Consider the following 25801-nt stretch of genomic DNA (forward strand, 5'->3'; position numbering starts at 1 on the left):
ATAATAAATATAATATATAATACTATTATATTCTATATAGTTGATATTGCACGTTTCTCATGTACCCGATTGTTCATTTGTTCTCGAACATTGGAAAATCCGGGTATGGAACAGTCTTAACAAACCCGGGATCCGGGATTGCACCCAACTATATCCGGAACCATGCCTACAAAATAGTGTCCAGGTACAAGTTTTTTATTGGATCCGGATATAACCCGACTGTTGGAGCCAAATATTTGAGTGGACTTCTTTATAGATGGGACCCATCATCCCCGACCCAGAAGCATTTCAAACGAATAGACCATAAGAGAGTCAGCTGTCTTGGTTTAAAACCTTTTTTCTCCCGTTTTCACAGCTCGTGTTAACGCAAATCGGCAGCGCTCCAAAGTGCAAACCCCCCATACAAATCTCTGCAGATCATTCTTCCTGCAATTCCTCAGATTGTAAAAGTCAATCTCCAATTGGGTCCGGTACAGATTTTGTATCCATTTCCGGATATATCAGTACGATTGTCATCTTCGTGCTTGCCCATATTTTCCCATCTGTTTTTTGAAAAGTTGTTTTCAAATCTAATTCCTTCTCATTGTAGTCTGCAAGCATTTAGTCACGCATCTGTTGTTGTTATTATTCAAATTTGTTTATTCTAAGTTTTATGTACATTGGAAGCCTGTAACCTGCTCCGATTGATGCATTTTGTGGAGTATTTTTGCTTGTTTGTGGCTTTTGCTGGTAATATGAAACGGTTAATTGGAGGAAGTGAATTTAGATATGGGCTTTCGCTTTTGGAACTGGTTGTATCTTCGGTAGCTCTTATGGTTGGTTTTCTTAACCATGGCGTTACCTGAACTTGATAAAACCCTATTTTCGGGCGTGTTGTGGGATTTAGCTCTTGATGCAATTTGTCAACTGGGTTGTGTTTATTAATGTGTTTAGCCTATTGGGTTTGTAGCATGTGTTGAGAAGATGAATTCGTTTTCTGTTATACGGAAGAAAACCCCATTTCAGAAGCATAGAGAAGAGGAGGAAGCAAAGAAAAAGGCATGCTTTTCCCCTTCTTCTTTTTTTTCTGGTTAGCTGTGGGTGCTCACTGGACATGGCTGAGTTAAGTAATTGCCTGTGAACCATTGGTTTTGCAGAGGGCGGAAGATGAAACTGCTCGCTTGTACGCGGAATTTGTAGAGTCATTTCAAGGGGATAATACTCCTGGTTCAAAGACATTTGTTAGAGGAGGAACGATCAATCTCAATGAGAGGCAGAAGACTGATTCCGAAGGTTAATGTTTGTATTTTTCAGCAGCTTTGTCTTCATTGGATTCGCTATTCTTCAGTAACATATCTTATTTGATTTTGTTTTATGCATATAAGAGTGAATTTTCTTTCACGGGAGCCTTTTTTATTCATTCAACAATCGCAGGTGGGAATTCCAAAGATGGGGCATCTGTTCCAAAGAAGGGAAGTAGGTAAATGGATGTACCTAATTCTTAAAGATGAATTTGGAGTTGGCCATTTTCCATGATTAGAAATGCTACAGTGCACATCTTTCAACGCATTTTATTGGAAGATTATAATGGAGTTGTATATGCCAGATGAAGCTTGTTTCATGTTAGGTTAATGAATGAAAGAAATTTGGAACAATGAAATGTTTTATGTTACTGATCAAAATAAAAAAGAAATTGGAGTTAGTGCTTACTCTAACCTGCATATTGATATGTAGAACAATTAAGTTTAGTTTTATGCCCATTATATGCTTAGTTTCTCAATTGGTCTAGTTGAGATCTGTAGTAATTCAGAAAATATAGGAAAAGAAAGAAAGAAAGGAAGAGAAAGGAGAAGAAAGAGGTTTTGGCAGTAGGTTGTGGAAGAAGAAGAGAAGGGAAGAGAGAAAAGAAGAGTTCAAACCTCTCTCTCTAGCCCCCTTGATCTCTTTTATTAACTTAATTCTAAAATTAAGTACAATTACTTGGATGCCCTTAATGGGGCAGTTAACACTAAAGAAATAATTAAAGAAAACAAAAAAGGCCCATAACTAAGGCCCATAACCAACAAATATAACCCTAAACACTACTTAAAAGAAATAAAAAACACTAAGACCCATTCAGCCTATTTTCACTACACTCCCCCTTAAGCTAAGCATAGATGTCAATCATGCCCAACTTGCTTACGCAATGTTGAAGCTTTACCTTTGGAACTCCCTTGGTTAGAAAATCTTCTAGTTGTTCTTCTGATGCAATGAAAGGAAGGCACACCTCTCCTGAAGCCCCTCTCTCCTGTATAAAGTGTTTGTCTACCTCAATGTGCTCAGTTCTATCATGTTGAATTAGGTTGTGAACAATGTTAGTAGCAGATCGGTTAGCACAATGCAACATAAGTGGCTCGTCACATGAAACACCCATCTCATTAAGGAGAGATCTAATCCATAACAACTCAGAAACCCCGTGGGCCATAGCCCTATACTCTACTTCAATTGAAGATCTAGCAACCATTGACTGCTTTTTCCTTCTCTAAGAAATAATATTTCCGACTACCATAGCACGATAACCTGATGTGGATCTTCTATCATCCACATTTCTTGCCCGATCAGCATTTATATATGCTTCTACGTTCATGTGGCCATGTTTAGCAAACAATATACCCTTCCCTGGGGTTCCCTTAAGATAGCATAGCACCCTTTCTACATCAGCCATATGTGTACCTCCGAGAGCATGCATGAATTGGTTGATGACACATCATATGAAATGTCTGGACGAGTCATACATAGATAAATGAGTTTCCTTGGTAATCTCTAAAACACTCCCCCTGTCAACTAAAAATTCCCCATCATTAGTTGAGAGTTTATGATTTACATCAATAGGGGTAGAGGTAGGTTTAGCACCAAGTTTTCCAATCTCAGTAAGAAGATCCAACACATACTTTTGTTGAGAAATAAAGATACCTTCATTGGACCTAGCAATCTCAATGCCAAGAAAATACCACAACTCTCCTAAGTCTTTGATCTTAAATTCAGATCTGAGAAACTTCTTGAGAGCACTAACTTTTGTATCATTGATGGTAAGGAATTTCACTAAGGTGCTTCTTCTCTTAACAAAGAGGGTATGATCTGGTTGAGTTTGAGTGTAGCCGAACTGAATAAGACTAGCCCTGAACTTGTCAAACCAAGTAGTCAAGCACATGGAGATTGTTTCAGGCCATAAAGTTATTTCTTCAATCTGCATACCTTACCTTGTATCTCCTTGCCATATATACTAGGAGGAAGTGACATATATACCTCTTCAGTGAGATTACCATTTAGGAATGCATTCTTAACATCGAACCAATACAAAGGCTAATCATAGCTCATTACTAATGATAAAAGAACTCTCACCGAAGTCATTTTAGCAACTGGAGAAACAGTCTTAGTGTGATCTATCCCATATATTTGGGTATATTCCTTAGCAACAAGATGGGCCTTATACCTCTCAATTGACCTATCTGCACGATAGTTGATAGTGAAAACCCACTTGCACCCAATAGGTTCTTTCCCAGTTGGCAAGTCAATAATATCCCATGTATTGTTTTATGAAGGGCTTCTATTTCAGTTCCCATAGCATCCATCCATTCTGGTGTGGCTAAGGCTTCTAAAACAAACTTTGGAATGGGTTGAGAGGAAATGGAGGTTAGAAAGGCATAGTAGGATGGGGACAACAAGTTGTAGGAAAGGTGTTTGGAAATACAATGAGTTGTACATTTCCTCTTACCCTTTCTCAAAGCAATTGGTAGGTCAAGGTCTAGACACGAGGGTGTTGGTAGAGGAGGTGATGGATACGTCATCTCTTCAGTAATTGGAAGCGTTTGGGACTCAATTAGAGGTGTGGGATCAACTTGTGTTTGCCTTAGCCTTTGTCGCTGGTACCACCTCTAGAGAATAGAATGAGTGGTAAAAACTAGAGGATTAACAGGAGGAGGGGGAGGAAGAGGAATGGAAGACCTCAAAGAAGAGGATCCCTCTATGGGAATCGGGGTAGCTATGGAGGGTTCGACACAAGACTTAACTAGAGTTGGCAAAGGAAGGGATGAAGAAAACAACTAAAGAGATTTCTCCCCCTTAGAAGGACAATTATAAAAGGGAATTGACTCTGCAAAGGTGACATCCATAAAAACAAACCGGGTGCCAGTAATGGGATTAAAACAACAATACCCTTTTTGTGTGGAGGCATAACCAAGGAAGATGCACTTATGAGCCTTGGGGTCAAACTTATGTTTCTTATAACTGGGAATGTGGACATGACAAGTGCAACCAAAGACCTGTAGAGGAATGGAGAAAATCTCAACACTAGGAAAGAGGACTCCAAAAGGAGATTTTAACCCCAAGACTTGAACATGCATGTAGTTAATAAAGCAGGTAGCTGCTAAAACTGCATCACCCCAAAATTTCACAGGAACATGGGTAGTAAAAAGGATGCTCCTTGCAACTTCCACAATGTTTGTTTTTCCTTTCTACTATTCCATTTTGTTGTGGAGTGCAGGCATAAGAACTTTGATGAACGACCCCAAACTTCTCAAGATAGGAGGTAAGGTCATCAAAATATTCCTTAGCATGGTTTGATCAGTATATTTTGATGCGGGTGTTAAATTGAGTTAGTATGTGTTCATGGAATTGTTACACAAGTTTAGGCATTTCAACACGAAAGCGCATGAGGTAAATTCAAGTATATCGTGAAAAATCATCAATAAACAGGATGAAATATCTATAGCCACCTATACATGGTAAATGATAAGGCCCCCACACATCAGAGTGAACAATGTTAAAAGGAATAGTCGAACTCTTATTACTTGAAGGATACATGTTCTTACAATGCTTTGAGAACTCACTGGACTCACAGTGTAGACTGATTCCTTTAAATAACTCTGGAAACAACTAACTCAATGAAGAAAAAGACAAATGACCCAGATGACTATGACATAACATAATACAACTAGTGGACTTTGAAACAAATGTAGTTCTCTTAGGTTGTACTTGGCTTTGCTCAGGCATGTCTAATAGATAGAACCCATTTGCCTCATGGCCACTCCCAATCACCTTTTAAGATTTCATGTCCTGAAAAACACAATATGAAGGGAAAAATGTCACATTGCAATTCAGGGATTTAGTCAAATTACTAATTGAAAGCAAATTGGTATTAGGTTTAGGTACATGAAGAACAGATGATAAGGTCAGGGTAGTGATTTAAAAGGCACACCTGAGGCACGCCCCTAGGCGCACAGGCGAGGCACATTTTGGGGTATGCGCCTTGCCCAGGTCCTACGCACACCCATTTTTAAATTTTTGCATTTTTTTGCTGTTTTTTGTGTCTAACGGTTGGGCCGGGGGCTTCGTCCCCAGACCCCCGACCATGCCCCTCGAGCCAAGCCCGGACAAGTCTATGTTAGGGTTTGAAATTCTTATTTCTCACATAAAAAATAATGATTTTATAACCTTTATTACCTTTTAAGAAGATATTTTATTGCAATGAATGAATAAGCAACATTAGCAAATAGGGGGTTCTCGGAGCTTCGGTGAGCGAGCGAAGCGAGCGAATGGAAGCAATGCAATTAAGGAGGGGCGTGGTACAAAGGTGACTCAGAGAATCAAGAATGCAATATGTTTTACATCACATTAGCTACTTGAAGCAATGCAATTAAGGAGAAAAAGAGATTGTGGGTTTTACATGCTTGAAAATGCTTTATATGTTTGCTTTTATTTTTAAAATTTCATTTGAATATGCTTTACATGTTATGTTTATGTATTTTAATTTTAGATATTAGGTTTTTTAAAACATTTATTTTAAAATTTAAGTTTATATTTTTTATTAACATTATGTTTAATACTTTTTGGCATTTTTTTTGAATTTTTTGACTTTTTTTTATTGATTTTTAGCTTTTTTTTGTAATTTTGCGCTTTTCTTAAAAAGGCACGCGCCTTGCTTGCGCCTTGCGCCTCAGGTGCAAATTGGCTCTTGCGTTTTTAAAGCACTAGGTCAGGGCATTAGAGGTCTTAATGTCTTTTTTTCCTATAATAGGGGCAAAATAGCCATCAGCAAGGGATATCTTATCCCGACCAAAAAGGAGTTGGTAAGAGGTGAATAATTGTGAAACACTAGTCTTGGTCCATATGGTTAGAAGCACCAGAATCAATTATCCAAGGTCCAGATGAATGATTATTCGGTAATACTTCTCATACTTAGCCCTGGCGGCTTCAAGCTGTTCTCCCACTGACTTCTCTCCACCCTGTCCTTGTTCACCTTGTGAGAAGGTGGCTACATTTGTATTTCCACCTTTTGTAGTTTCAAACCTTTTTCCACCATTTTTTTTCTTGAGTCTGGCAGGAATGAGCTCTGGATGCAACTTCCAACAGGTGTCTTTAGTGTGTTTAGGCTTCTTGCAGTATTCACAGATAACATCTTTCTTCTTAGTGTTATCCTTCGGCTTCATCCCGACATTGGCATAGTGATCAACCTATGGCTCAACAAATTTAACTTGTCTTCTGCTCTCTTCACTGCTCACCATAGCATACGCCTAAGACAAAGTCACCTCATCCTTTGCTAAAAAATTATGCCTCACAATATCATACTCCGAGTTGAGTCCAATGAGGAACTCAAAGACCTGATTTCTCTCCACGAACTTCCTATATGTTTCTACAACCTTTGCGCAACACCAAACAACAGTCTCAATCAGATCAATCTCTTGCCAAACAAATTTCTGCATAGAGAACTGATCGGTTGATCAATCAACAACTTATGAAGCTGATGTGCATGTGTTTATTGGGAAGAAGTATCGCCGCCGGCAGAAGTAGTAATTGGGTGTTCTCAATTCTCATCTTATCTAATTCCAGCTAGATACTGTTCTATCTTATCTATTCAGCAGTCTTATCTTATCTGTTTTCAGTAGTAGGATTAATAGGGAGTCTTATCTATTCAGTAGTATAGATTAGTAGGGAGTCTTCCTAAAAGCAAGACTCTTATCTCTTGTAATCTCCTATTTAAGGAGCTGATAATATTCAATAAAGGCATGGAAAATTTCAGTTAAGAAAAGAGTGAGGAGAGTTGGTGATGTCTTGAACAAATCACCATTAAGGCGCCAAAATAGGTTCCTCAAGAAAAGGGAGGAACAAGGGAAAATAGGAGGTTTTCCCTGTGGACCGACCCGTGACGAGATCCTATTCTTGGGCCCATAACAATTTGGTATCAGAGCCAAACGTCATGGGCGATCTGGAGCAGTTGACATCCAGGGTTCACGAACTGGAGCACAGGCTCGTGGAGAACAGCACAGAGGTAAGCGAAATCAAGCATGATGTCTGAGAGTTACGGCGCTTGATGGAGTTGTATTTCTCTAACAAGGAAAGGAATCCAGAAGGGGCTGCAACCACAAATAGCTGCCGACCAGACTTGACAGAATCATCCGGCGAACAGTAGGTCGTCGCCCTGGTAGCCGCGGTCATTCCCAAGTACAGTAGACTGGAGCTCCCTTCTTACAACGACACCGGAGACCCTTTGGGGTGGCTTTATCAATGCGAGCAGTTCTTTCACAATCAGCGGACAAAAGACAGAGACAAGGTTAGCCTAGCTGCATTCCACTTGACGGAAGAGGCACAACTCTGGTTCTATCGATTGGAACAGGAGGAACCCGGGCTCAGTTGGACCCAATTCAAATCTTACTGCCTTCTCAGGTTTGGGCCCCCATTAACAAGCAACCCATTAGGTGAACTGATCAACCTCAAACAGACGAGAACGGTGGCTGAATACTAGTACCAGTTCTAGACCCTCCTTGCTAGAGCAGCATCGGTACGACCAGACCAGCAGGTAGACATGTTCACCGCAGGGTTAGTAGAACCCTTGAGGGTGGATGTGGAGATGCAACATCCCCCCAACCTGGTTACTACCATGAATCTAGCTCGTGCCTTCGAATGCAAGTTGCAACTCAGCCGTGGAACCTTCAGTACAAGGCGGCTGCCGACATCATGGGCACCCCCGAAAACACCCGGAATGGCCCCTTCTTCTGTAGCCAGCCAAGAACAGAAACCACAAACGAGCAACAATTCCAGATCGGCATCCAGTGTGGGGAGCAACGTTGTTGCACCCCCTATTAAGCACTTGTCAAGGGCTGAGATGGCGGAACGCAGGGCGAGGGACAATGTTTTAATTGTGATGAACTTTACTCAGTAGGGCACAAGTGCAAGAGACTTTTTTGCCTCCTGGTGGAACAAGAGGAAGATGAGGATGAACCCCCTTCATTGGAACCTGATCCAGGAGGGCAAAATCATTCTACCTATCTTGGATTCCTTTGACTTTGTTTCAAGACACCTATCCTGGTTTCGAGCTTGAGGACAAGCTTTTAGTCTAGGAGGGGAGTAATGATGTGGACGAGTTTATTGGGAAGAAGTATCACCGCCGGCAACAACAGTAATTGGGTGTTCTCAGTTCTCATCTTATCTAATTCCAGCTAGATACAGTTCTATCTTATCTATTCATCATTCTTATCTTATCTGTTTTCAGTAGTAGGATTAGTAGGGAGTCTTATCTATTCAGTGTTCTTATCTTATCTTATCTTTTTTCAGTAGTAGGATTAGTAGGGAGTCTTATCTATTCAGTGTTCTTATCTTATCTGTTCAGTAGTATAGATTAGTAGGGAGTCTTCCTAAAAGCAAGACTCTTATCTCTTGTAATCTCCTATTTAAGGAGCTGATAATATTCAATAAAGGCATCGAAAATTTCAGTCAAGAAAAGAGTGAGGAGAGTTGGTGATCTCTTGAACAAATCACCATTAAGGCACCAAAATAAGTTCCTCAAGAAAAGGGAGGAGCAAGGGAAAACAGGAAGTTTTCCCATGGACCGACCCGTGACAAGATCCTATTCTCGGGCCCATAACAGAAGCCTAGTTAGGAGGGTTTTTGGAGAATTTTTGTGGAGGTTTTCATTCTTAGTTGAAGCCCAAGGTAGGTTCTTGGAGATTTTCCCAAAAACCCAAGATAACTGTAGAATTTTGTTATAGGTCGTAGGGACAGTTTGAACCAGGCGCTTGGGGATCAGAGATAAGCCTTTTGATTTCTATTGAGGATGGTTTTGGTTAGACTGAATTTTGGAACCTCTAGTAGGAGTGGTTGAAGTTTCTCTCTAACCCCCTTGATCTCTTTTATTAACTTAATTATAAAATTAAGTACAATTACTTGGATGCCCTTAATGGGGCGGCCAACACTAAAGAAATAATTAAAGAAAACACAAAAAAAAGGCCATAACCAATAAACATAACCTTAAACACTACTTAAAAGAAATAAAAAGCACTACAGGTCTAGGCTATCATTTCTTTTGATTCCTATTAAAGATGCCATTTAGGGCACTCTCTACTGTTGGAATTAGATATATTCAAACACTTCTCTTTTAAAAGATCAGTAACAGTGAAAATATCATTAAATATAAAATAACAACTACAAAGTAGTAGCAGGATGGTCAGCCTCAACTAACCATTCCTTTTACAATCTAATATGACAAGAAAATATTATAACTTGGCCTGAAAAAATGATCCCTTGTTTTGCTCAATAATCATCCATAGAATTGGCTTTTCTCTGGACCCATTGTACAACAACTGCCATGTTACTTGTCAACCATCTGAAGCATTTAATTTCATTCCTGTAGGTCCACATAGCTTCCTCGTTGTTCAGGAGGCATTCTATCACCGCCTTTGAGTTCCCTTCTTTGTTAGTCTTTATATACTGAATTCCTTTGCTCTTTTAACCCTTTCCAATACAGCCAACATTTCTGCCCTTAGTGAGTTCCCCACCCCAATTGCTCCAGAAAACAGAGATATTATGTGGCCTTCTTCATCCCTGAAGACCCCACCTACACCTGAAAGTTTCAGGTTTATATATGCTTCTTCCATCAAAATTTAAATTTATAAAGCCCTCATGAGGTGGTTTACATTCTTTAAATGTAGTACTCTTGGTGACTGAGGTTTCAGCTGTCTCCTTCCATTTTCCCATAATATCATCAGTTATTGAAAAAGGGTACAATAGGTTGGAAATATTCACCTAGTGTGCCACTTTCACAATGATACACTCAAATAGTGTCTCCTTGTCTCTTGCTCTTTATAAATTCTTGCATTTTGTTTGTCCCGTACCATCCATAAAACAACTACTCTAGTACACTGCCGCAATAGCCTTGCTCTCTTCTAACTGTTTCCAAATACAATCCACAAAAAGGATAGGAGATTAGTAAGTGATAGCAGCTCTCACCAGAAGCTTTGCATAGAAAACACAAGCTTGGGGATAGACAACAATTGGTCGCCTTTTTTTGTAGAAGATCAAGACGGATATATTTTTTTTTATGGAAAACTTCCTGACAAAAAGCCTCAACTTTGGGGGGGGGGGGGAAATAACACTACACCGAACTTCCTTTATTGGGAATGACTGCTACTGCATGAAAATCCAAGTCCTTAAAGAAGGGCACACACGAGAAAACCCTCAAGGAGTTGGGTCAAATGCTGGCATCTGAGGTAGAAGGATCAAGAAAGATTGCCTCCAAACAATGAAGCAAGGAAATAACCACCTGTGGCTCAGAGTCTTTAACCCCTCTTCTAAGCCCCAAGTCCCAGTTAAACCCATTAGAAGACGAGGAAGAAGGCACAGTGAATTTCTTAAGGGCAGAGAGGGAGAACAAAGATAGAAAATGGTCTTTAAGGGTAAATCACCCAATGGAGCTTGTTCCCAAAACAAAATTTTGTCCCTGGAGTGGATATCATATTTGACCTAATTGAGAAAAGAAGGTAGGATGCTGTAAATTGCTTACCATGGAGAAGAGTCAGGAGACCTTGTTACTTGAGCAGAGAGGCTTGCATTCCAGCCATTGTCCCTCACACCATGAATGCTACTTACCATTCTGCTCCAAAGTTATCTCTGTCTCTAGGAAACCTCTATAACCACTTCTCAAGCAGGGCGCTGTTCTTCTCAATCAACCCTCCCCCCCCTCCCCCCAACTTAACCCGCCTTGCATTTTACTTTTGCACACTAGTTCCCACTTCACCAGAAATATATTGGAACACACTTCTTGTCATCTATGTTAGTGTTTTATTAGTCTGGATGGGCCATTATTTCTGTAAAGTATATGGTTTTAGTATCCTCATGGTTATGAAGTCATGGATTATTTTTGTTGGATGGTCATGCTAATTGTGTAATTGTCTATTTCTGCACTGGCAGATAGCTTTTCCAATTTTCCCCTTTTGATTTATACTGATTAGATCTTTCCTCAATTTTTGGGAGATACACTGTCAACATCGGCAATACTTTTAGTTTAATCTTTGAGATAAACATAGCTAGTATAAGGTTTCTTATAGTTGTTACAAGTCATTTTACTTGAAATTTTAGTTGCTCATACTGTGCGTTGTCTCATTGATTTCAAGGTGCCAATGTGAGGCTAGGCAATAGGGGGGCACTTTGTTACCTAGGCGCCTGGGTAGTGGATTTTTTTTTTCAATAAAACTCTGAATCCCTGGGTTATTGCCTAGGTTCCATAATCATCTTTCATTAGTAATTATCAAAATTCTTCATAAAAAATAATAACGTTCATGTTAGAAGTTTAGAACAAGAAAATCAACAAAGAGCGAAGTAAATTAACATATTCATGAGAAGAGAAATAAGAAAGAAGTGAGAAATTTGAAAATATAGGGGCTGAATATCGTTTTACTTGGAATTTCTTTTATTGAACATAAAGTTTCATTCAGACCTTACTTCTTAGAGGTTCATGTTGCTCTAACATAAAGGTGTGATTGCTTAATGTTGGTTTTAGCTATCTTTCACAAATGGGCTCCTAAACCTTTGGAATTTTATTGCACAAAGGGCTATTTCTCAGGCTCAATCTTGCATTCTAACGTTTGTCAGCCTAACATTTTACCATAGCACAAAGCAGTAGCCCCTGTTTGTGTTGCTCTAAAATGAGATGGGAAAACAAATCCTGTTTTGGCATTTGCTCACACAACTCTTTTCTATTTCAAAAGAATATTTTGGTATCATGAGATCAAAGGCTAACCTTTTCAGTTTGCAGGTATGTTCCATCTTTCATTCCACCTCCTTTGGCAACCAAGGGGAAAGAACCCGAAAAGAAGGTCAGCATGTGACTATGGGTGCTATTTCTTTACTGGTTAAGTTATTCTATTTTATGCTATACAAGTTCCTGAAACCCTATAAAGTGGTTTTTCTTCTCTTCTGTTACCTGAACTTTCTAGATTATACCTTACAGAAGGATGAGGAGAGGCCAAAGAATAGAGAAAAAGGGAAGTCAAGGAACATAGACAATTTTATGGAGGAACTGAAGCTTGAGCAAGAAATGCGGGAAAGGCGGAATCAAGAGCGAGAAGGACGCCATAGTGAGCATTCTGCTGTAAGTAGTTTTTGATATTAACCTCCTAGTACATGCTTCTGCTCACTGTTGGCAGCAATTGTGATTGTTTCCACAGTATCATCATAGTTATTGTTGTTTTTGTTTGCTAATTCACTGAGTTTGTATCTGAAGCAGTTGCTTATTGATTTGGGTCTTATTTTGGTAAAAAAGAAAATTTATTGAATAAAAAGGAAGAGTACATTAACCAGGGTGATGAGGAATCAACACAACTTTGACTCTAAAAGCAACTCACAAAGAGAAAAACAGCAGAGAAAAAAGAGAAAGTACAAAGTTAACTGCTTGAAAAATCCCTCTCGAAAAAACCCTAAACCAAACTAAGAACCTCCTTTGACATCCCTTTAAATTTTGGAAGTATAAGACCCAAAGTGAAGATCATCTCTTCTTCAGAGAATGGATTCAGAAAAAACTTTTGTTCTTTAAGACCCAAACTTATTGATTTGGGTATTTAATTGCACTTATTTATGATTGTTCCTTTTTCTTTTTCCATATAATCTTTTTTGATTTATGGTTCTACATTCCTAATGGTATTGAGAATGAATACTTTGTGACTCCAGTTCTATTTCATTTCATGTTTTATTTGTAATGGATCATATGCCATTTACTTAATATTTCACTGAGGCATAGATAATACCTTACATAACTGATATTCTTCTGTAGCCATCTAGCCGATTTGATGAGCTTCCAGATGATTTTGATCCGAGTGGGAAACTTCCTGGGTCCTCTGATGATGGGGATCCACAAACTACAAATCTATATGTTGGAAATCTCTCACCACAGGTGACATAATATTCTTCTGTATCATTCTCTTGTTCCTTAATTTGCTTTGGTGGTGGTGCTTTGGCAATTTGGGGTCTGGGGAAATACTAATTGTTTTTTACTTGGTTTAACTCTTGTAAGGTGGATGAGAATTTTCTCTTGAGGACTTTTGGAAGATTTGGGCCCATAGCCAGTGTAAAGATAATGTGGCCTCGGACAGAAGAGGAGAGGAGGCGGCAAAGAAACTGTGGTTTTGTTGCCTTTATGAATAGAGCTGATGCACATGCTGCAAAGGATGAAATGCAAGGTTTATACCTCTCTGGATGTTGCATGGGGAAGACACTTGTTGCATGATTGTTCTCATAAATTGGTTCCACATTTTCTATGAATGAATACATGTATTTATGTGCATCTTCCATTTTACCTTGACAGATTATTGTGGATGCAAAAATGTGGCTTTCCTAAACTGGTGAAATGATTCTATTTGTCCCAATAAAAATGACACCCTAACTCTCGGTTTGGAATTGGATGTTAAAATTGCACAATTGCCAAGTACCTTTCGTCTAACTCAAACAGTTAGGGTTGGGTTCAGATCTTTCTGCTGATCAGTTTAACTAAAGCTACTCTGAACATATATTTCTAGTGTCTCTGATTGGTATATAAGCCCTAGGGTTGGGTTCAGATTTGTATATTGTGATCCAATAAACTCTGCATCCTCCACGATCCAATCTGACTCTCAGAAATTGTCAACTAGTCAACTAGCTATTCAATTCATGGCCATAATGACTAAATCACCAACTAGTCAGTTGATACTCAAGACTGCTGCCTAAGACAATTAAGCATCAACAAAGTCAACTAATGAGTACTCGACCTACTCGACTACAAAGTTATTTTAAAGCTGTACTTGCATGGCTTTGTTTCTTGTTATGTGAAATAATTCCATACAGAGGCCATTATCCAATGTTTGTTTTTTTTTATCCAATGTTATTCCTAGGTATATGGGGCATTGGGAGGGGTGGATTGGTATGGACCTAACCTTTTTTTTGTTCAATAAAGGGCCTCTCTTAGGCTTGAGCCTATTTTCTCATGCCTGTTGGCCCAATATTATACCTTTGATTTGAGCAATGGTCCCTATTCGAAATAATATAATATATTATTTTATTTTGTCATACTCATGTTAGTTGCTTTAAGTATAAAATAGAAAGGGGGCATAAAAATAAAGAATGAACAGTGGAAGCATTCTTTTAGGCTTTATTCCAATTAGTGATATGCTGGATGGAATTGCTACAAATAGGGGAGAAATCAAATGGTCAAGGTTGCACTTTTCTTTGAAAAACAAAGAGCATTACTCTTACCCAACTTTATTTTTTATGTTTACAAAACAAAACCTGTTATTTCTTCATTGCTTTCTCAAAAGTCAAAACAAATTTGAAAATTGGCCATTGTTGATTCTTGAAGTATTCTCTATTTCAGGAAACATTTTTTTTATTTTTAATTTTCTCTCATGCCAACTTTAACTCTTTTGCTGATATAGTGTGTGGGGTGCAGTTGAGAAAACATAAACAGGCTATAACCAAACCAAGTATAAATTGATATTTTTTTCCTTGTAGAAAAAAAATGAGTAAAATAGAATAACTGTATGGGGTCTGTTTCCTAGAAATTACGATTAGGAATAATGACCATGATACTGAAACACCCCTTAAGTGTTCTATTATTCTTTATCATTTTATTACATATTTGTAGTTAGAGAATATCTTTCCTGTGGTAGACTAGTGAATTCTTAGGCTCCTACTAGTCATTGCATCAACAAGGAAAGCCAAACTAGTAATCATTTCTCCTTGTTGAGTTGCTTTCCATCTCTTTTTATTTCTTGTTGTTCATGTTGAACTCTTCGTAGTTGGGAAATTACCTTGTATATATTGACAAACTTAAAGTGTGTATTTGGTCATGTATGGTAATCCATTGAATATGCCTGCTTATGCAGAACCTCATATTGTATTGGGTCCATCTTAAGAGAGTCAACTCAAATCAACTAAGCCTTGTCTCAACTACATGAGCTTGTCTCATATTAGGAGAGAGTCTAGAAGGATTAATTGGCATGGAACTAGTGCAACCGTTACCCTGATCTGATTATGATATGTCAACAACCAGCTGACAGCCCTAGCCTCACCCTGCTGTTGGCACTAGGTTCACAAATGGCTGAAGGGAGAATTCTTAGTGATGCTTTGTCTTCTTTTCCAAGTAATATGGTTATCTATTGTTTACTGCATAGACAAAATAAGTAATAAAAGAAATATCGTGTTCAAACATATTGGTGGTATTCCATATACAGAAAGAAGGCCACTTATCTCTATGTTGAATTGATGGGAACGGATTTTTTGGGTTTCATTCAGTCTTTGATTGATATTACACATTTACATGGTTTACTGATTCATTTGGTCTGTTCTTGGCTTTATGCCTAGTAATCACAACCCTTTTTTGTAGTCTATTTTTGGAAGAGGTTTTTGTAATTTGCATTTTGAGTTTCTAGAAGAGTCAAGCATAAACCTCCTCAAGAGGAGGGGGGGGGGGTTAGAGGGAAGGAGGAATGGGAGAGGATGAAGAGGAAGAGGGGATCTCATTTTTTCTTTATTTTTAATAAAATTTTTTATATTAAGAAGAATAAAGATGCATAACATTAGTTGAAAGGGGGGTCTTGTTGAAGCGGAGGCGAGCGAGCAAAAATGGAGTACCCTTGGAGTCTGTTTTGTTAGAGTCTATTGAGACAAGGGGAGAAGAGTGTAGCAGTTTACTACTCCATGTTGAAGTCACTATGGCAGGAAATTGATGTTGTGGAGACAGTTGTATGGGAGAGCACATAGGATGGATGAAATTTGAGTTTCTTACAAGACTCAACCCTGAGTTTGACATTAGTAGGCAGAACATCCTGGCCAAAGATGAGGTCACTCTTGCTCAAGCATATTCTATTGTAAGTAGTGAAGAGAGTAGGCAGCAAGTACAATTACAGGGACCACCTACAGAACACTTTGCACATGCTGGAATAAAGCCGAAAGGGCCGACTGAGAAGAAAGAAGTGATATGTGAATACTGCAAGAAACCGAAGCATACTAAGGACACTTGTTGGAAACTTCATCCAGACCTTCTCCCAGATAGGTTTCGGAACAACAACAATAATAACTTTAGCCATTCCCTGTCAACCATCCATTACAATTGATCCCAATACAAATGATCCCTAACCACCCCATGTTTAGCCAAAACATCTGCCCATTCGTCAGTCGACCTCCTTTCCCATTGTATTTTTAGATTCATCCCACTTGTTAACCATTTAAACTGCTTCATCTCCTCTCTATAAACCCATCTTACTGCCAATCCATTACCTGTTCTCATTTTATCTGTTTCCTTGTCATAAAAGCAAAACATTATCTGTTTCCTTGTCATAAATGCAGGAACTTTTGGGAATAAGAAATCAATTGTAATTATCTAACATAACTCATCGAATAAGAAGCATCCGTTGGATACCAATATGTGATGATTTGAAAGGAATCACCATGGATAAGTTAATGCAAGGTTGGTGATACACTAATAGAAGACAGCAAATAATAGTAGATTAAGGAACTCCAAACCAAGGAAGAAGTAAATGAAATTTTGATGGGCACAACTTAGGCAACTTTGTTTCGGGGGTGGGTGGGTGGGTCAGGTATTGATGGTTTAGTTAGGGATGTTCTTGCTTAGTTTCTTAGGGCTTTTTGGTAATGGAAATTCTATGAAGGCAGATCGGATTTACAGGTTGAAGGGGACTGTAAAATTATGGTTAATTGGATGATTTCAGGGGAAGAAACAGTATGTTACTAAAATTTCTGATTAGAGAAACAAGGGCTTTGAGTACAAGTCTGAACTGCTTGTTCAGGTGTTTTCCAAGAGCTGCTAACAGCTTGGCTGATTCCCTAACAAGAACAGGGATCATAAAGGATAATCTAGTATGGGGCACACCAAGGTTTTGGGTGATTTGTAAAGATTTTATTATGTTAAGAGCTGCTCTACTGTAACTTCTGTGGATCACCATTCCTACAATAGTTTCTTGGTGCATTTGGAATGGAAGAAATCAGAGAATGTTTGAGAATAAGAGCTGCTCTACTGAAGAAGTCACTAGAAGGGTGATTGGGTCTTATTATTCCTGGCTAGCTACAACAGAACATACCTCATTATTTATTTATTTATTTTTTGAGAATCATATGTTTTTTTCTGATATTTTGATCAGACCAGGTGGTTTAGCCTGGTGGCATTTTTTGTATAGTGATTCACTGTACATGGTTGCAGCATATAAATGAATACAATACTTGACCTTTTTCTCAAAAAAATAAAAAAAAAAGAAACAGAAAGGGAACTATTTCATGGTGTAGCAGGAGCTTTTTCCCAATAAAGTTACATGTTATTTTTGCAAATAAAAAAGGAATACCTGAAAGCCTGCATGTTCTATACATCCGTGTACATTCAATATATAGAATGGCTTTAGGAGTGGAAGAGTGCTACTTGTGAGTGGGGAGTTTTTTTAGGTGATTTATTATCGTTTGGGAGTAAATTTTTTTTTTTGGATCAATAACTCAACCTTTTATTAATTAATATAGTGGAAGATACAATACATTAATACAGTCGGACTGTGAGAGATAAAACCTCTTATTTCTCCCCCTACAAACAGGTTCCTTACAGTTGTGCCCAGAAAAGTGAATCTCTATCCACCCCTTGTTTAGCTAAGGCATCTGCTACAGAATTAGCAGATCTTTTAACCCACCCAACCACTATTTCCATTATCTCTGGTTAGCCACCTGATCTTCTTCCTTTCATTGTTGAAAACCCACAGTTCTGATCCCCCATTTTGTAACCAGCTAATCACCAGTTTGGAGTCTCCTTCCACAAATAGCCTTTGGATGTTCAATTGTTTTGCCTTTTGAATGCCTTCCACTACTGCCAACACTTCTGCTCTCAGGGAGTCTCCTTCTCCAACTGGCCCTGAGAACATAGCAATGAATTTGCCCTCATCATCTCTAAAAATACCTCCAATACCTGAAGGTCCAGGATTCCCCAAGCTGCTACCATCAAATTTAAGCTTGATAAAAACCTCTGTTTGGGAGTAATGTTTTATTAATATTTACAAGATTATTCAACTTGAGTTAGGTGATAAAAGGTTATCATATATTAGGGGTAAGAGGCTAATAACTGCATTTACCTGGGTAAGATTTTTGCAAATATTTCTCTTGGTAATTGCTTTTGTCTGCATTTTTGCTTAGATATTTTTGAGGCATACAATCTTAGCATTAACAAAAATTAATGTACTCAGGTGTTGTTGTTTACGAATACGAGTTGAAGATTGGTTGGGGTAAGTCTGTCTCTCTTCCAGCACAAGCTTTGCCTGCTCCTCCACCTGGACATATGGCCATCAGGAGTAAGGAGGTTGGTTATGATACCATTTTTGCATTATTTTTCCTCTTCCTTATAGGCATTAATGTCTTCCAATGTTTATGCCTACGTACATGGTTTCCATTTAGAGTATAATTGAAATGTTTTCTTTTTCTCTGAATAATCTTGGCTTGCGTTAGCATGCCTACTTAGTCTTGTTTTCCCACAAGTCCCTTATTATGATACTGAAGCCCATAGAATGTTTGACAGGGTGGCACTGTGATTTTGTCTGGTCCTGATGGTCCACCAGTTACTTCCGTTACAAGCCAGAGTTCTGAACTGGTATGTTAGATGAATTACTTAGAGTTCTATTTCAGTTTTTTTTTTTCTTTTTTATTATATTTCTAGTTATCAAGGTTATTTTTGGCGTATATATACATGAACTAGTTTCTTATGTTAACATTATATGATAGGTGTCATGTCTGCAACATGTTAACTGCTTCCATTAATCTTGTAATTATTCATACTTAACTTGGAACCAACATATCCTGTCTTTTACCATTGTTACTGGCTGAAAGGTAGATCCTACATCAACTGTAAAAGGGATGGACCTCACTGTCAAGGAATTCTGTTAGTTTTGAAAGGTTTTACACCATATGGTTTGATCTTTTGCATTTTTTTCTCTTAATCATCTGCAGATAACATGCAACTGTTGTTTATAATTTCACATATTGGAACACTCTCCCTTTAATATTTTTTCCAATGTTTTGGCTCCTAATACTTGCTCATCTGTTGTTTATTCAGAAAAGACAATAAAGAGATTTTTTCAAGCAATCATTTTCTTATTTTGGAAGAGTCAAATTTTCTTGGTACTTCTTGATTTCAGTTCCCATCTTGTAAATCTTGACACCCTCTACTCTTTTGTTACATTAAACCCAGTAATAAATATTTGATTTGACTTTTTTTGATCAATAACATAACCTTTTATTAAATGAAGGGAAAAAGTACAAAGAAAGCTAGGGGAGAGGTAAATTCTCATAACCCTTCTCTAGAAGAAAACAGAAAAATTTACAACATAGCACAGAAGTACCAATGGAGTTAGCACTTCTGAAACAGAAAAATTTACAACACAGCACAGAAGTACCAAAGGAGTTAGCACTTCTCTTTATCCACTGTATCTGAATTTCCATACCATGTACTAACCATTTGAACTTCCTTTTTTCATTAGAAAACTTCCATAACCCATTATCCTCCTTTTGCAATTATCCTATAACCAATTTTGAGTCACCATCAACAATACGCTTTCTAAAGTTTAGTTCCTTTGCCTTCTTTAACCCCTCCATTACCGCCAATGTCTCAGATCTAAGTGAATCACCTAAACCAATAGGACCAGAGAATAAAGCAATGACTTTTCCTCCCTCATCTTTGAAAACTCCTCCAATGCCAAAAGGCCCCGGGTTACCTTCACTGCTTCCATCAAATCCAGAAGCTGGTGGGGATAATACGATTAGTTTCGGTTCTGAGTGGAGCTGAACTAGCCACTTCCTTCCAATTCCTAATTATCATATCTGAAGATATATCCTCAAACAATTCCAGAGATTTCACCGAATGCACCAGTCTAATGGTTACTACTACAATAATGGCATCTGTATTCCTTTCCATTTCTGAAAAAAAATCCTTGAGTTTCTTTCTTCCCAGATTGTTCAATAAATTGCAGATTTTATACATCTCCATAATATTCTACCTCTTTTCTTTGGCAACCTAACAAAGGAAGAAGTAAACTAGCTTTGTACATTTGGCAAGGGGTGGGGGACCTACAATCAAACAAAGAATAAGTGATAGCAGCTCTCACCATTAGCCTTAGAAAGATACACCAATTAGGGGATAAGCACCAATTAGCTCTTTTTCCTTAGAGTAAATTGCAAGTGTTGCACCTTCCAAGAAAGCTTCTCAACAAAAAGAACTGGTTTGCCCCAAACATCCATGACTGGAAAGGTTTTCCCAATATTATAATTATTTGATTTAATTGACTAATTGGAAGACCTGACTAGGAGCTATTTGAAAAAAAAAACTTTTGGCTGGTGTTTTTTTTCTTTCTTTTTAATCAATTTGCATAGCAGAAAGTGATAGGGCTTGGTTTCATGTTATGCAACATTATCAAAATGTTCCCTAATTAGTTCCAGCAGACCAGTATCAATTCAGTTTTACATGGATAATAGGTTAAGCACATTTAAGTAACTTATGAAAAATTTCCTTTTTAAGAAAATGTGGTTTCATGATGCTGAAGCATCCTGCATCTGGAGGCCTTTGTGTCTTATCTTACATCTTTTGCCTTTTTTTTTTTTCATTTCATCTACTATGCCTTCAGTCTATAAGATAACAAATATAACCATTAACAGCTTTTTCTTCTGATATGATGTACATTTTTGTTTTTTGATAGGTAACTATAACTTTTATTGCAATGTATGTAATAGATTAAATATGTACATGATAGCATGCAATACACTATATAGGCTGCATATACTCCACCTATCCCATCACATTATGAGAGTCCTACATTTCTGTCCAAAAGAATTGCTGTCTATTTGCCCCTGGTTTTAAATTTGGATATGGTGCACCTTATTTATCTATTTATTTTTGGGATACCACAGTGCAAGTGAATCGAGAAGGGAAAATCCAATGGGATGTTCAAAAACTTTGACATTTGAACCAAGAAAAGAATCAAAGATAAAGAACTTGTAGTTGGGGGACTCTTCTACATATGCATGACTAGATCGGTTATATCCTATGCAGTTAGTGTGGTAAGTCAGTACTTGCATGCACCCTTTACATCACATCTGACTGCAGTAGAAAGGATTCTTGCCTATCTAAAGGGAAGTCCAGGTAAAGGGATTTTATACACAACGCATGATCACTAAGAGGTAGAGGTTTACATTTGTGTTGATTGGGATGGATCCCTTGATGATAAAAGGTTCACCTCTAGGTATTGTGCCTTTGTTAGAGGAAATATGGTGTCTTGTAATAGCAAGGAGCAAAATGTGGTGGCAAGATCTAGTCTTGAATCAGAATATTGTGCCATGGATGATGTCTCATGGTTTGTTTGAGGCATTGTGGCTGAAATCATTATTAGGGAAGATAGGTGTGGCTGTTTAGTGCCTAAATGCCATTATAACAATAAGGCAGCCATTAATATTGCACACAATCGGTACAGCGTGATAGGACCAATCATATAGAAGTTGATCGGTATTTTATATGGGAAAAAGTGTTTATTGGTGATGTTTGCATTCCTTTTGTGATGATAGATGAGCAGTGGGCAAACATAATAACTAAGATAGTTTCCAAGGCAGCTCTAAGATTCACACTTAGCAAGTTGGGCATGATTGGCATATATGTTCAGCTTGGGGGGGAGTGTAGGAAAGAATAAATTGTTTTATGTTTCAGCATATTTATGTTTGTTAGTAGGTGTTTGTGGGCTTTTTTACTTTGTTCTTTTTATTCTTTAGTTATGGGCGGGTTGGTGTGTTGGACCTCTTTTTAATTGTTATGAAGTTTTTGTAACTGTTGCTGCCTTTCCAGGGGCAAATCTGTATTTTTACTCCTGATTGCTAATGCATAAAAAGAGATGGGTTCTCAATTGAGCCCCACAATCTGTTACTCTCATTCCCACTTCTCCTTTTTCTTCTCTCTATCTCTCTAATCTATTGTCCTTCTACTGAAACCTGTCTTACCATTGGCGTATTATGATTGGTGAGGAAGAGTTGGGAAATACAGGGCCTGCCCCATTCAGATTTGAAAATATGTGGCTACACCACCCGTGTTTTATTAATAAAATCAAGGATTGGTGGATAGAGAGTGAGCCTATAGTAGAATGGAATGGAATGAGGTTCCATAAGAAACTTCAATTCTTGAAGGGTAAAATTAAGGAATGGAATAATTTAGAATTTGGGAGGTTAGAAGAAAGAAAGCAAGCTGTGATTGGCCAACTGGAAGATTTGGATGTGAAGGAGGGGAGGGGTTGTATTACACAGGAGGACAAAGAACAAAGATGGAAATTGCAAAAACAACTGGAGGATGTTCAAGAAGGAAATTAGCTGGAAACAAAAGTCAAGGTGTAAATGGTTGAAGGAGGGGGATAAGAATACTAAATTCTTTCATGTTTTGGCAAGTGGGAGAAGAAGAAAAACTTTATCTCAAGTTTGGAAGTGGAGGGGATCACTTTATCTAATCAGGGTGAGATTGCTACGGCATTTGCAAACCATTTCAGATCTATCTATAGAAAACCCTTAAATAATAGGGTGTGGGTTGAGGGGATGGAATGGCCAAACCTAAGCTTAGAAGATAGGGAATGGTTGGAGGGAAAATTTGAGGTGGAGGAAGTAAAGGAGGCAATGTTTTCCATGGATAGGTCAAAGGCTCCAGGCCCAAATGGTTTTACGATGGCATTTTATCAGGACTATTGGGTGATTTTGAAAGGAGATTTAATGCTGGTCTTTGATGAATTTCATAGAAGAGTGATTAATCCGGGGTTGAATTCCACATTCATTGCTTTGGTTCCCAAGAAAAGAGAAGCAACACACCAAGGGACTATAGACAAATGAATCTAGTTAATAGTCTGTATAAGATCATTGCGAAGGTTTTGTCCCTTAGGATTATACATGTGCTCAATACCATTATTTCAAATAACCAAGGAGCTTTTGTGAGGGGAAGGCAAATAACCGATCAAATACTTATAGCAAAAGAGAGTGTGGAGGATTTTAAGAAATCAAGGAAAAAGGGTGTGGTTTGTAAGCTAGATTTGGAAAAAGCTTATGATTTGGTAGACTGGTCCTTTTTGCTGGAGGTGATGACCAACTTTGGGTTTGGATATAGATGGTGCAGGTGGGTTTTGGGGTGTATTAGGACTTGTCACTGCTCTATTTTGGTGAATGGAACGGTGGTGGACTTTTTCCTAGCATTGAGGGGAATAAGACAAGGAGACCCCCTTTCTCCTTTCTTGTTCACTTTGGTTGCTGACGTCTTAGGGAGATTGATCTCTAGGGCGGATTCTAGAGGGCTAATCAAAGGGTGGAGAGTTGGTAGGGAGAACATACCACTTACACATTTGCAGTTTGCAGATGATACGATTCTCTTCTGTGAGGGAGGGGACATGAATTGGATTAGGAATTTGAAACTTACAATACAACTCTTTGAGCAAATGTCAAATTTGAAAATAAACTTTGATAAAAGTTGTGTTGTTGGTGTGACTATGGGGGAAAGTGAGATCCTTGCGTGTGCAAACATTTTTAAGTGTGAAGTGTCAAATTGGCCTCTAATTTATCTTGGTCTTCCCCTAGGAGATAATCCTCAAAATGGAAGTTTTGGGATCCCAGTCGTGGAGAGGTTTGAGAAGAGACTTGCATCTTAGAAGAAAAACTCTCTCTCTTGGAGGAAGAATCAACTTATTTAGGTCTACTCTAGCTAACTTGCCCATTTATTACCTTTCAGTTTTTAAGGTGCCTACAGGGGTGGCTAGTAAGTTGGAAAAGCTAATGAGAGATTTCCTGTGGGAGCCAAGGGAGGAGAAAAAGGACCATAGGGTTAGATGGGAGATGGTGTGTAGGAGTAAGCAGGATGGAGGGCTAGGCATTGGAAACATAAGGAAGAGGAATTTGGCTTTACTAGGGAAATGGCTGTGGAGATTTTCATTGGAGAAGGAAAAGTTGTGGTCTAAGATAATTTGTAGTATTCATGGGCTTGCAGAGAATGGTTGGACTCTGGGATTCTGGCTATGGCTACAAGAGCATCACCTTGGAAATCAATCCAAGCTATTTTGCCTCTATTTTCTCCTTGGATCAGGTATGACGTACACTCGGGTAACCTCATAAAGTTTCGGGAACATGTTTGGGTTGGGGAGTCTCCTTTGAAAGACCAATTTCCGGTTCCACTTTCAAAAAATAACCAATTGCCACATTTCTTGTTTCCTCAAATTCAAATTCTGGGTTTGGTTGGAATTTGGGCTTGAGAAGAGCACTCAGGGATACAGAATTGGATAGTACCTCAACTCTCTTATCCATTCTTGATGGGATTTTCTTGGAGCCTACAAATACATATAGTAGGATTTGGACTTCATCTCCTTCCGGATCCTTTACTTGTGCCTCCTTCTTTAAAGCCCTAATACAATCGGAAATTCCTATTGGTTTGCCATTCCCTATTAAGGAAGTGTTGTGTCAACCTATAACTCCGAGGGTTGGAAGTTTCTATTGGGAAGCTTTCTTGGAAAGAGTTAACACGTGATTTACTTCAAAGAAAAAGACCCAATAGCTGTTTATCTCCACACTGGTGTGTTCGTTGCAAAGCTACTGGTGAGTCTGGTTACCACTTACTAATATCCTATGTTTTGGCAAAAAATATTTGGGAATGGTTTGCTTCTTTGTTTGGATGTAGGTGGATTTCCCCAAGAAACGTGCAAAGCTTGTTTTCCTCTTCCTCTATTGACTATTCAACGAAAAGATCAAGAATCATGTGGAGATGTGTGAGAGCTGCTGTTTGTTGGACAATATGGGAGGAAATAAATTCAAGGATCTTTTCAGAAAAGGAGAGGTTTGGAAACTATGCTAGAAGTGATTGATATAAGGGTAATACATTGGCTGAAAACAATGGATGAGTTCACAGATTTTTCAACAGATGATATGTTAAGAAAATGGAAAGAAATTGCTAGTTCAGCCTCAAGTAAGAAGACCTCGAATCTCACATGGAACCCTTCGCCCCCTGGTTTTATCAAACTAAATTTTGATGGCAGCAGCATGGGGAATCCAAGGCCTTCGGGTATTGGGGGAGTGCAAGAGATGAGAAAGGTATTGTAATTGCTATGTTCTCTGGCTCTATTGGAGTGGGAGGCTCTTTGAGGGCTGAGGTGTTAGCAACTTTGGAAGGGGTACAAAGGGCCAAAGACCTTAATGTCAAGAAGTTGATTGTAGAGGGAGATTCTGCGATTGTAGTGGACTGGCTAAAAGAAGACACCTCTAAGATGTGGAGCTACAGTAATGAAAAGAGAAAGTTCAAATTGGCTGATCAAGAATATGGAAGTTCAGTGTACTTGGGTAAAGGGAAATGCCAACTCTTTTGCTGATGGATTAGCTAGGCAAGGGGTTAATAGGGTTTCTGGGTTCTGGGCTCAATTGTAATTGTTGTTTTAATCAGTTTGAGTGCATTCCCAGCTTCTGGGGAGTTAAGATACGTTATTCTTTGTAAGTTTACTACCATTTAATGAAA

General features: G+C 38.4%; 1 protein-coding gene across 10 annotated transcripts in view; it reads left to right on the forward strand.

Moving 5' to 3' along the window:
• Window positions 1-285: 285 nt before the first annotated feature.
• LOC148871088 (protein RRC1-like) overlaps window positions 286-25801 on the forward strand; it is a 47064-nt gene continuing 21548 nt past the window's right edge. For 7 of the 10 annotated variants that reach the window (XR_016107086.1, XR_016107087.1, XM_088969015.1 and 4 more), the window contains exons 1-10: window positions 316-470; window positions 950-1038; window positions 1137-1272; window positions 1414-1459; window positions 12044-12104; window positions 12239-12379; window positions 13058-13177; window positions 13298-13463; window positions 18492-18604; window positions 18821-18892. Coding sequence is in view for 8 of the 10 variants with exons in the window: in XM_088969015.1 (XP_088825141.1) it covers window positions 964-1038; window positions 1137-1272; window positions 1414-1459; window positions 12044-12104; window positions 12239-12379; window positions 13058-13177; window positions 13298-13463; window positions 18492-18604; window positions 18821-18892 (930 nt within the window). In the remaining 2 variants the exon portion in view is untranslated. Of the gene's footprint in view, window positions 504-949; window positions 1039-1136; window positions 1273-1364; window positions 1460-12043; window positions 12105-12238; window positions 12380-13057; window positions 13178-13297; window positions 13464-18491; window positions 18605-18820; window positions 18893-25801 lie in introns of all 10 variants that reach the window. The other 3 variants (XM_088969016.1, XM_088969021.1, XM_088969017.1) reach the window with 3 other exon arrangements.

This window comes from Nelumbo lutea, chromosome 2 (assembly GCF_056320005.1).
Source record: "Nelumbo lutea isolate HS-2025 chromosome 2, American lotus-T2T, whole genome shotgun sequence".
In the NCBI taxonomy this organism is placed as follows: domain Eukaryota; kingdom Viridiplantae; phylum Streptophyta; class Magnoliopsida; order Proteales; family Nelumbonaceae; genus Nelumbo; species Nelumbo lutea.